Source organism: Camelus ferus, chromosome 27 (assembly GCF_009834535.1).
Source record: "Camelus ferus isolate YT-003-E chromosome 27, BCGSAC_Cfer_1.0, whole genome shotgun sequence".
In the NCBI taxonomy this organism is placed as follows: Eukaryota; Metazoa; Chordata; class Mammalia; order Artiodactyla; family Camelidae; genus Camelus; species Camelus ferus.
Genome location: NC_045722.1, coordinates 14,652,581 through 14,665,352, shown reverse-complemented (window position 1 = coordinate 14,665,352; position 12,772 = coordinate 14,652,581). Strand labels below are relative to the sequence as shown.

The following is a 12,772-nucleotide window of genomic DNA, read 5'->3' as shown; positions in this document are numbered from 1 at the left end:
GAGGAGGAGGAAGCGGGTTGGAAAAGGAAGCCTTGTTTTTCTCTTCTTCGTCTGTGGATGAATCATGCTCCCACCACTGCAATTAGGTTTTCAAGCCTCCGAGGCTGCTGGTGCAGTGCTGAAAGGGCAAGTGCTGACGTTCTTGAGAGGGGGGGCCGGGGGCTGGGGCGGGGAAGGGCCGGCGCCCAAGCAGGGAGGGAGCAAGGAGCCGGGAGTGGTCTTTTTCCTCCTTTCACTCTGCTGTCATTAGAGATTTTCTACTGAAATCACGACCAAGCCCTCCTGCCTGGTGAGCAAGAGGCTGATTCAGGACTCTCTCCTTTGAATAGAAATCTCCAAGCCTCTACTTTTTTTTTTTTCTGTAAAGGAAAAATTGATTTTTCACGTCTTTTGTTTTTATTTTTTAAGCCAGAAGAGGATTTAATGAGATAATTTTTTCCTATCATTCCTTCGAAATAGAGACGTCGTCTCTTTCCTTCTCCTTCTCGCTTCCCGACGGAGTACATATTGGATTTTTATTGCCTGCACGGGGTTCCTCCCCCACGTGTGCCAGCCATTATGCGCAGCCGGCTAATTCTTAGCTTTTCTACTGGAGTTACGGCCAGTGTTGGAGACGATGTGTGCTTTTCTTCCAGTCAAGACCTACACAAAGTATAGCATCGGGGGCACTTACTGCTTACGTTGTGAATTGTAAACTCATCATCCCAGTGCTCCGAAGTTGCCAGGAAGTTCTTAGTCAGTTCAAGGAGTTGGGATTCTGCTTGGTTTCTTTTTAATTCAGTTTTTGACCCTTTGAGGGTTTTCTGTATAGAGGAGTCTGGAAGGCACAAGTTCCCTCCAGCTCACCGTGAGAAACTTGGAACTGTGGGCTTGCAGGTGTGCACTGGCCCCCCGAGCTGACACTGGGTACATCGCCTGCACCTTGTTTCCTCTCTTCTGCATTTGGACAAAATGTATGAACGACACAAGAGGCGCTACAGCCTCTGTGACATCTCCAAGGTGGACAGGACTGTGGATGTGGTGTTGCTGAAGGTAAGGGGCCACGCGTCACCCATCCCAAAGCTCAAGCTCTTCCCTGTCTGAATCCAGGAGCTGGGTCCCTGGCCACCCTGTATGGGGAGGAAGGCTGAGAGGTGTGTGCAGGTGAACATGGGGAGTGGGGGTTGGCTTGGTGATTTTTAGGGTTCTTAATGGAATATTTGAACAGATGCAGTGGGGACTTGAGCATCAACACTGAGCCACTTACTGTTTCAGTGTCATTTTACTTGTTTAAAAAATGGATTCTTATGCTCAGGAGGACCTCGTAGTCTTGAAAATCACAGAGGGAGAAATTCACCTTCAGAGGTGCTCCTTCCTGAGATGACTCTGTCTGTCCCTTTGCCCCTGACATCTCCACGCCTCTGCTCCCCACTCCAGGCCTCCTTTCGGGGAAGCTTTCTCTGTCAGTCTTTCTGCCTCTGTCTCTTAGTCTGTCTTTTGCCTGAGTCGTTTCCATCTGTAGTTTTCTGCTGTCTCTACTTAAGCTCTTTAGGGGAGAGAGAGATAGATGGTGCTTATTTCCATTGGAAGGGTCTCCAGACAGTCAAAGTGGCCCTTTTGGCTGGACCTGACTGCTTTTCAGATCTAGCCTCTGACTCTTGATAGCTGTATTTGTTGTTTTCTCCATTAGTGATGTTGGGTGTCTAAGCAGGATGGGGGCGGGGACTCTGAGTAGCTAATTGCTCACAGAAGGCATCCTTGAATCTAAAATTAGTAAGGACTCCACCAGCCATAAGATCGGAGTCTGGGAATGTTGGACAACTCAGGGAGCACTTTTTGGAAGTTTAGCAGTTTTCTGGCAAAGGCAGGGGAAATTGGAAGCCAACCAAATGCTTCTCAGATGCCAAAAGAACCTCAGTACCTGAACTTGTGAGGGTGTGGAGCCAGGGGAGTCTCGGCAAAGTAGTATTGTGCTGCCCTGGTCAGGGAAATGGTGCAGCTCTTGTATTGATTTATCAATTCAGCTTATTACTTGAGACTCCCTAATTTTTTTCATTGGTCCATTGAGGCCAAGAAATGTCTCAGAAGGCTAGACACAAAAGCCAGTGAAATAATAATAATACCATGCCAGACAAGGGGTAGGTGAAGGAGCTGTGACTTGTGGTGGAGTGGCGTCATTGTCCCTCCTAATCGCTGTCGGGTGGTGGTTTGACTTGCCAGACTGAGGCAGAGAGCCATGGTTAACTTGGCATTTTGAACTTGATCCAAGATATTATTCATTTTAGTTTCAATGAAATGTGATTTCTGCTCTGAAATCACAGTGATGTTTTAAAATTTTTTGTCCTCATATATTTAGGAAAGCCTCATTTTTAGGCCCTTTATTTGCTTGATTCTGACTTTCACTTGTTCTGGGGGGAAAAGAAAGGAGAAGTGGGGGGGTAGAAAATCTCAGTCTAAGTACCACAGGGAACATGGTGCATGGGAAATCGTACTGAAATGTGCGATACTCTGCTCTGTCGGCACAGGGAAGCCTGTATGAGTAGAGCTAAATCAGCAACAGGTTTGTTAGACTGAAAGGAGCTGTTTCACAGTTTTAACACAACACTTCCATATACAGCATTTCATTTGAGACCGACTTGTCAGGCAGCAACCGTTTCCCCCTATTTTCATATGAAGAGTTTGAGGGTTCTCATGAGCCAGGGTGAGGGATAAGAAAGACTTGAGTGATGTGATTTTTTTTCACAAGGCCACAGCCAGTAAAAGACAGTCTTTTTAGATGAACCTGTATGTTCTTTTTTTGCACCGTACTGCCTACTGCAAAGTGAAAGATTTTCAATAGAGAAGACTTTACTTCTCAGAAAATAAGTAAACATGGGGAATCCTGAAAATGCCCTGTTTCCAGTTTGAAATGAGAGAAGTCAGCTTGTTGCTAATTTCTTTGCTTTGGAGATAAAGAGAAGAAAGTGAGATCGACTCCCTGAAGGAGAATTAATAGCCTCTTCAGTGCCAGATGTGGTGCTTGGTCCAAGGGGCACACAGGTCTTTAAAGCTGTCGGACTGCTTAAAGACACACAGTAAGTAGAGAAACAGAAAGCACAAATTACTATAAGTGATTTGATAGAAATAAGAAGTGTGCTGTATAGGAAGTCATGGGAAGATCTCTTTCAGATAGAAGATATTTCTGAGGTTCTGACATTTTAAAAATTGTTCTCCAGGGGATAAAAAGATGCCACCTATATTGAGGGAAGTGTTCTAGGGAGAAGGAACAGCAGATACAAAGGCCCTGAGGTAGGAAAGGATGAGGGCCGTGTGAGCAAGTAGGGGTGGAGTTGTAAGTGGGGCCTAGAAGAGCTGGGCCCTGACAGCTATGGTGAGGGGTTTGCTTTGCTTGGATGCGTTACTTCCCAGTGTATGTTTTTAAAAGATCATTCTAGCATGTGGGAGGCTCTTAGGCTGCCATTATGGTAGTCGGGGCATGATAAAGTGGTTTTGTAGTCTGAAGTGGGAAGAAGTGGATGGATATGAGATACAGGCATTTAGTTTTTACAATCCCAGCTTTGTCTCATTTTACATATGGAAAAACAGATTCAGATAGTCAGTAATTTTCCGAAGCTCTCACAGCTCATACGTAGTAGGTAATAGGAAGCAACCCCAGGCCGGATTGTTTTCAAAGCTCATACTTTTTCTTGCTGTTCTAAGACCTCCGCATTGAGTCAGCCAGTTCCTTTTATTCTATCAATGTGTATATCAATTTTTATTTAAATATATTTTTTTTTAAGTCTTAGACTTTCTATATTGGCAAAAGTCTTAGAAGTTACCTCAGTCATGTCTTTCCCAGTGCAGGAATTTCTTCTGCAACGCTGACAGGTGCACAGCTCATCTAAATTCATTTTGTCACACAATTTTTAACAGATTTTCCCCCACAGTTCTTTTTTTAAAATCACTTACAGGTGTTTTCCAAGTATATTCCATATTGAATTTCAGTGTCTTTAATCAGTGTTTTAAAAACATAATTAATTGGATGTATACACCACCTCAGTTCTCAAGTGAATATGTATATGTTCTCACTCCCCTTTTGTCTGTGGAAGTTTGCTTTTTATACTAAGGAGCTTGTCATTTTTACCTCTATTCAGTATGTCTAAACACTCAAAACAGTGTCGCTAATTCATATTAAATGTTCAATAAGTTTTGTTAATTGAATGAATTAATCTTTTAGGATTTGTAAGTATGGATTCATAAGCATCATGTTATGTAAACGGTATTTAATGTACTGATAAGGTTGGGATAAGAACAAAGATGAATTACGGCAATCATGGCACAATTTAGATTGTGAGCCTCTCCCTTTGATATTTCACGTTTACAGCCCCGTTCCCTCCCATTGGCACCCTAATGATTCACCGTAGATGCGCTTCAAAATTTTCATCCTCTGCTGTGTACCTGTACTTTCTTCGGCTTATTCTGCATTCTGATCTGTTCCCTTTGTCAGTTTTGTACGGTTAGTCTCACAGTAGCCTTTGTGCATCAGAGCCCTCCCATCAGATTTCCCAAAGGCTGGGTGCATTGGTCCTCATCCTCAGATCAGCTCTTGGTTCCCATCATCAACCCCTAAAAGCCTCTGAAATCTTATCTCCTTGTTTTTTCCCTAAATAATAAGGCATAGGTTGCCATTATTCCTTGCTCATTGACTTGTGTATCCCCCAGCCCAGTACACACATACACATTTCTCTTCCTCACCATATTGGTTACACCCCCTCCAATGCATATATGACTTCTGGCCCTTATGATAAGTGCTTGGTAACTGTGAATCATGTGCACAAAATGGGGTAAGGAAGAGTTTTAATTGTTGGCAGAGGCCCTTTGGTATCAACATGCTCATTTTCCTCAGCATCCTTCGGAAAGCTAGCACTGCCCTCACAAGTTAGAGAGTGATAGATATAGGTCTCTGTCTGACGCGGTTCAGTAGCCAACTCTCGGTGGCATGTGTGAGAGACCACTCTTAGCACAAGGGGACACCAGGTATCAGAAACTTGCTGCAAATCCAGTGGACCAAAAAGAAGGGGTGACTGCTGACTTAAACCGATTTTAGTCCAGGGACCATTTCCGTTTTACTAACTTTATAACTTTGGGTACCTGGAAAAATATTACCTACTAGTAATAACATGATTCTTCTTGTTACTGATGATTTATTGAGAGCATGCTTTGTAGCTAGTAATTCACAGTATCATGTGAATGGCTGAAAGATTTGCAGCCATGTTTTGTGTGCACTGAGTGAAAATATTTACAGAGGAGGATGACCCCCTCCCCATCCACGATGTCAGGCAGGCTACCTGACCTCATTAGGGGGAGTGCAGAAGGAGTAACTTGTCTTTAATTCTGGTGTCACTTTCCAGAGAAATATACATCCTTTAAAAAGTTTACTTGCTCTAGACACTTCCATGCTGCTTCAAACAAAAGACATAAGCGGGCTAAGGATTAAAGACAGCTATGCCTGTCTGCTCAGTTATAATCTGAAGAGACTTTGACTCAAGTGTTGGCTTCCATGTCCGGATGGTGGGGTTTTTGCTTCCTTTTGTTCAGCCTTATAACTCTGGCTGGATCTCCTGAGACAGTTGCAGAGGAAGTAAATACAGGCAGTGGCTGGGAAGGCTGGGTGTAACCATGAGCTGTATTATTAGGATGTTCAGATATAAACAGTAGCAGAAACTCTGCCAAAAACAAAAGGCAATTCCCTCTCCACTGAAAATATGTCCGACTCTATTTTCAGACTAATGGGAACACAACGTGGGTGCAGTTTAGATAGTCACAAGGGGTCCCAGGCTTTGTGACAGGAATGAAAAGCTAACCTGGATGGGTCAGCATTTCTTTTGAGTTAATTCCTCTTTTCCCACGTTCCATATGCACTATTACTCACCAGAACTTTTGGTGTTGAATATTGGTAGTGTCCATGATCTGGTTGTCATGGAGGTAACATGAACAAAGGACTGAGTTTGTTTTTTAGCTAAAGAGTCATAAATGGAGTCAGAGCCAGAAAGTGGGTTTTGGTAACTTACTCCTCCAAAAGACATGGATTTTTAATGGCAAAGTCTCTGCTTTCCTAATTTCTAGCTACTTACTAAACAAAATCTCAGAATCGTGTTGAACTAGTCCCTCTCCTACCCATCCAGTCGTCTGCCAATCCTGTATTTTGCTAATAGTTCAGAGATTTCATAGGGCAGAACCTGGATAGAGCAGCTCATAATCATTATCTTAATTTTTCTCTTAAATCTCAAATTAGTCATCTCAACACTGTCGTTTCTTTCTATTGTGTCTCCTCATTCTTTTGGTGATCAGAATCTTCTGCCAGGCCTAGTCTCGGAGCTGGCCAGGGAGAGTGTTGATACTACGAAGAACCAGGTCATCATCCATTAATCTAGGAACCTGAGTCTCAGAGGTCACCTTCTGGAAAAGAGACTAACATGAGAACAGATGTGTTACTATGTGTATAGTCAGGGCCTGGCATTTTATTCAGCTCATGGCAAACACTGCAAATGTTTCAAATGGAGCCACGTAGCGTGGCCCTTGAGTTGTCTCGTTGTGGGAGTGAGAAACGATGGAGTTGCTGGAAAAATAAAACTGAGATGAGGGCAAATTTATCTGTCACGTCAGTGCTTCTGAAACAGGACAGAAGGAGGAGAGATGTTTCATAATCCAGTTTGTATCTCTGAAACAGCCTTCTTACACAGTAAGCACAGTATTCTTCACACATGAACACGATCTGCTTGGTGTTGCTGGCGCTGTGTCACTGTGTACGGGATGTGGCTGAAAATGCTGATACATGTTTTGACATTCTTTCCACACTCCGTGCTTCAGGAGTTTGTCCTCGGGTTAATGGCATTGACCATGATTGGTAGCATCTGGCCCAGATTACCAGCTCTCCCTCTGCCTAAATCCTTTTCTCTAAACAAGCTTGCTTATCTGTGTCTGCTGCACACTCACTTTTTTTTTAATTGCAAGGGGGGATATACATAATGTGACATTTACCACATTTAAGTGTACAGTTTAGTGTCCTTAAGTACATTCATATTGATTGCAACTGTTACATCACCACTATCCATCTCCAGAATGCTTTGATCTTTGCAAACTGAAGCTCTGTACCTGTTAAACAGTAACTCCTCGTTTTCCCCTCCCACTAGGCCCTGGCAACCACCATTCTATTTTCTGTCTCTTATGAATTTGACAACAAAAGGTATCTTATGTAAGTGGAGTCACACAGCATTTGTCCTTTTGTGACTGACTTATTTCACTTAGCATAGTGTCTTCAGGGTTCATGTTGTAGCATGTGTCAAGAATTCTCTCCTTATTTTAAGGCTGAATAATATCCCACTGCATGTGTATACCATGTTTTGTCTATCCGTTCATCTGCTGACGGCCATTTGGGTTGTTTTCGCCTTTTATCTGTTGTGAATAGGACTTCTGTGAACATTGGTATACAGGTACCCGTTCGAGTCCCTGCTTTCAGTTCTTTTGGGTCCATACCTGGAAGTGGGATTGCTGGATCGTGTGGTCATTCTGTGCTTCCATTTGGGAGGAATCACCTTACTGTTTTCCGCAGTGGCTGCAGTGTTTTACATTCCCAAGAGCAATGCACAAAGGTCTTGTTTCTCTTCATTCTCACCAACACTTGCTGTTTTCCGTTGTTGTTGGATTTTTTTTTTTAATAGCCACCCTAATGGGTGTGATGTGGTATCTCACTGTGGTTTTGATTTATTTGCATTTCCTTAGTCCATACTCACTTTTGTGCTATTTATGTTTGTAAGAAGCCAGTTCGTATGAGCTTTCCAGGCTACTCCGTCTGCAGACATGTGTTATCTAACACGAACGCTGCCTTCAGTGTCTTCTCTCTTGGTGTGTCCTGCCTCCGCTCGCTCACACATTCTTTCACCTGTTACTCAAGGTCAGATGAAGCTAGTTCCAACCTTTCTCTCAAGACCCATAACTTTGTTTGAAAGGCATCTTAACACCTCAGACTCAACATAGTCAAAGACAATGCATCGCCATCCTCTCCTCTGGATTTCCTGTATCTGTTAAATTGTAGAGTTTTGGTCCCTCTTTCTCTTATTTCTGTGGATTCTGCCCCTTGTACAGCTCACTGACCTGCTGCTGCCTCTGTGTCCAGAGCACCCCCCACCCCCCGCCTGCAGACTCCAGCAGCCTAGGCACCTCCTACCTGGTCTTCGTGTCCCAGATGCCCCACGCTTCCTTCCTCCCCACCATCCCACTTTGTTTCTACGCTTGTAGAGTTATGTTCCTAGTATAATATCGATTTTTTTCCCCATTCCCTTTCTTATATAATTGAGGAGGGGAGGGTCCACTCTTGGTAGAAAATAAAGCTTAGATTCTTTATTGTAGCCATATCTCCTATTTCCTCAGTTTATACTTCTGAACACCTTTGGGCTTTTTGTGCTTCTCAAAAACATCTAAGGAAAAGCCTCTGCTCTGCGTTATAAAGGTGTGCTCCGGAACCACTGACTGGACACACACATGCATGTTTTTGGTAAGGGAGCCATGGCTTCCCTCAGATTCTTGAAGGCGTCTGGGCCAGAAAAGGCCATGAGCTCCACCTCTGAAGCCTCCTAACTGCTTTGCCTGTTCTCTTCTTCGTGTGGCTGGAGTGCCCTGCTCTGCCATCTCGCCCTTGAGCATGTGTACCCCTTGGAGGTACCACCAGCTTTGTTAAACTTTTCCCAAATCTCCGAACCAGAAATTATCTTCCTTCATCCTAGGGGCTTCCTTACATCTGTGGGTTTCAGGTACTCAGGTGTTTATTATATTTCACAAACTAATCGGTGTCTCCCAGCCTGTGGTCCACAGTTTGTGGAGTTATTTCACTGAGTCTGGTAATCCATAGACCCATGTGCTTACATACATCTGTCATCCTGGGACATGGAGGCAGATGTAACCTTTGACATTTTAAACAAGGGTTCCTCATACTTGTAAACTGTGGGACCTATTGTGCAAATTGTCGTCAGGATCGGGTCTTAATCCTCTTTCTGACTGTTGCTATACCTTAACACCGTTTCTTTCCTAAAAGTGGGTACTTTATAGAAGCTGACCAGCCAGCTGTGTGGATAGATCAACAAGATAGCTTTAGGAAGACTTCTCATGCTAGATTTCCCCATCCTTTCCTGGTGAGGAAGTCTTAATATTTTTCAATATTGGTTTTACTTTTAAATGTTTGTAAATGAGTCCTAATTCCGAAGAAGGAGCTGCATCATTGCCAGATTTCCTGAAGTTTTTTTGTATACTTAGAGACAGCCTTTGTAGCACGTGACTGTTAATTAACTGTTAGTGATTGAAAACATAGGCTCCCAGAAGTAGACAGAGCCAAAACAAACAAAAAACATTTCTTTCAGTTCTAGCATTTTGATATTCAAAAAATTGGCACCCACAGTTTCACATTTTAGTTGTTTCATTATGATAATACTTGTTTTCTGAATATTTTTGTCTAAATTAAACAATGACTCTATTTTCCAACAAATTTTCTCCAAAGCTGTTAAATATACTTTGCCAGACTTAATCAATTTGATATTGCTATTAAAAATTGTTTAAACAATTGTTGAATTCTGAGACAAAGTTAAGAACAAGAAGAGACACTGTAGGGGTGGGAAAAGAGTGCTGGACCGAAGTGAGGAAAACTGGGTCCTCACTCTGTCAAGTCTCTTCACCTTCTGTGGCCTCTTTTTTTTTTTTTTAAAATGGATCTAGTAGAGGGAGGCAGAGTGAATCCTAAAGGTTCTCCCGGATTCTGGTTCTCTGTAAAATCACTGAAGATGATGAATTCAGATTATTCACTAAGTATCTACCATCTACCCTTTGAGGAGACCCATAGAATAAAAGATGGGCTTCTCTTCTCAACAAGCGGACTGTCGTTTGTGCAGATAAAACTACCAGTGCAGTATAATTCACACGCGAAGGTAGCTGTCCCTAAATCTAGCCTCACTGAGGGTGTGCCCTCCTCAGGGAAACTGCAGCATGCCTCCTTGAGGGACAGGAAAAGTTCAAATCTAAGTGATAGGACTTTTCAAACTTGAAAGTACCATGAATTTTAAAATATAGCGAGATGCTTTACAGTTTTAATTCTGATCTCACCTATTTTGTTAAAACTGTTCTTTCCAAAGTCACCATAAACCTCACAGGTGCCCAGTTCAGTAACTTTTTATTTTATTTTTTTTTAATCAGTTTTGACTTCTCAGTGGCAGTTGGCACTGTGGACCTACCTCGTCTTAAATACTCCTACTTAGGTTATTTTCAATTACCCACTGACTATTGCTGTGTTAAAGGAACTAGAGGATTATAATGTTAAGGTGTTTGTGAGTTGCAAAAACTAAAGCATAGATCATACTTCTATTTTGGGGGTATGTTTTTTTCTTTTCGGTTTTATTGAGATATAATTTACATAAAATAAAACTGACCTTAAGTTCACAATTTGATGAGTTTTAACAAATGTTTAACTTGTGTAATCACTACCACAGTCATAATAGGAAAATTTCCGTCACCCCCACAGTTCCCTCCTGTCCCCTTGCCATCAGTCTCTTCCTCCAGTCCCTGTTAATCACTAATTTTGCCTTTTCTGCAGTATTGTGTAAAGCAGGTAGTCCTTCTATCTGGCTTTTTTCTTTTAATTTAGCCTAATGATCTTGAGATTCATCTATGTTGTTTGTATCAGTAGTTCATTCCTTCTTATTGTGAGTCTTTTGCATTGAATGGATGCATCACGAATTGTTTATCCATTTAGCCAATCTGGGCTGTTTGTAGTTTGGGCTATCTATCATGAATTAAGCTGCTATGAAAATTCCAGTAAAAGTCTTTGTGTGAAGATATGTTTTGATTTTTCTTGGGTAAATACCACAGTGGGGTTGCTGTGTTATATGTAAGTTTATGTTTGACTTTATAAGAAAGTGTTAAACTGCTTTCAAAAGTGACTGCTCTATATAGCATTCCCCCAGCAGTGTATCAGTGTGTCAGTTTCTCCATCTTTGTCAACACTTGGAATTAGCAGTTTTTAGTTTTAACGATCCAACGGATGTAGACTGTTATTTCCTTGTGTTTTTAATTTACTTTTTCCTGATGATTAATGATGTTGAGCATCTTTTCCTGTGTTTATTTGCCATTCATATATCTTCTTTGATGAAATGTTCAAGTCTTTTGCCTATTTAAAAAGCATGTTGTTTGTCTTATGGCATCGTGAGAGATTTTTTGTTATTGTTGGTTTATATTTTAATATTCTAAGTTACCAATCCTTCAGCAGATAAATGTTTTATAAATACTTTTCTCCCAGTCTGTGATTTGCCTTTTCATTTTCCTGACAATGTCTTTTGAGGAGCAGATTTTTTTTCTTATTTTGATGAAGTCACATTTATCAGTTCTGTCATGCTTTCCTTTATGTATGCCAGGAAATCTTTGCCTAGTTAAACCTAAAGTCACAAAAAACATTCCCCTATGTTTTCTTCTAGAAGTTTTGTTGTTTTAGCTTGAACATTTTGATATTTTGAGTTTGTTTTTATAGATGATACAAAGTTTGAGATTTGGGGTAGATTTTTATTTGTTTTCATATGAACACCCAATTATTGGAACATCATTTCTTCAAAAAACTATTCTTTTCCTCATTGGAATACCTAGACATCTTTGTCAAATATGAATAGGTCATATTTGTGAAGGTCTATTTGTGGATTCTCTCTTGTTCTGTTGATCTGTATTCCTCTCATTATACCAGTACCACACTGACTTTATTAATATGGCTTTTATAGTAAATCTTGAAATCGAGTAGTGTTGAATTCAGGAGAATTAACAATTTAACAGGATTGAGTTTTCTGAGCTATGAACATGGTGCCTCTATTTAAGCCTGCTTTAATTCTTCTCAGTAGTGTTTTGCGGTTCTTAGAGTACAAGTCTGCTCATATTTTCTTAAATTTATGCCTAATTTTATTTTTTGATGCTATTGTAAATGGTATTACTTTTGATTTTAATTGTTAACTGTTCACTGCTAGTACATAGAATTAGTGTTGATTTTTTTGTATGTTGACTTTCTGTCCCATAGCTTTGCTAAACTCATTTATGCTAGTAGTATTTTTGTAGATTCCTTAGGATTTTCTACATAGACAGTCATGCCACCTATGAGTAAAGTAGTAAAACTACTTCTTTTCCAGATCTTTGCGTTTTGTTTCTTTTTCTGCTTTACTGCATTGGCTACAGCCTCTGCTACAATATTGAATAAAAGTGATGAGAGTGGACATTCTTGCCTTGTTTTTTGATCTCAGAGTGAAAGCATTGAGTCATTTAGTCTTTAACCATCAAGTATGATGTTAACTGTAGGGTTTTTTTTTTTTAATAGATTCCCTTTATAGGTTGAGGAATTTCCTGTTTCCTGTGTTCTATGAGTTTTATTATGGACACATGGTGAATTTTGCCAAATTCTTTTCTGCATCTCTTGATAATCATCAGTTTGTGGTGGGTCTTGGACTGTTAATAAATTGATTCTCAAATGTTAAGCCATGTTTCAAATGTTACTGCGGTAAACTTGGTCATGAAAGGTTTATCATTTTTCTGTATTGCTGGATTCAGTTTCTTAGTTTTGTTTAGGATTTTTGCTACTATGTTTCTGAGGATATTGATTTATGGTTTTCTTAATGTCTTTGTTTTAGTGTCAGGGTGATGCTAGGCTCATAAAATGAGCTATTTGTTGTTCCTTCTTTGTTTTCTGTTAAGAATTTGTGTAAAATTGCTGTTATTTCTTTGTTAAGTATCTAGTGACATT

General features: G+C 40.8%; 1 protein-coding gene across 15 annotated transcripts in view; it reads left to right on the top strand.

The window, feature by feature from the left end:
• The window catches only part of AKAP13 (A-kinase anchoring protein 13), a 293,283-nt gene that overhangs the window by 186,925 nt on the left and 93,586 nt on the right, over window positions 1–12,772 (top strand). Inside the window, exon 1 of one of the 15 annotated variants that reach the window (XM_032469416.1) lies at window positions 220–1,032. The exons of the other annotated variants lie outside the window; for them this stretch is intronic. Coding sequence (XP_032325307.1) covers window positions 952–1,032 — 81 coding nt within the window. The 5' untranslated portion in view covers window positions 220–951. Of the gene's footprint in view, window positions 1–219; window positions 1,033–12,772 lie in introns of those variants that run through there. 15 annotated transcript variants of the gene reach the window in all.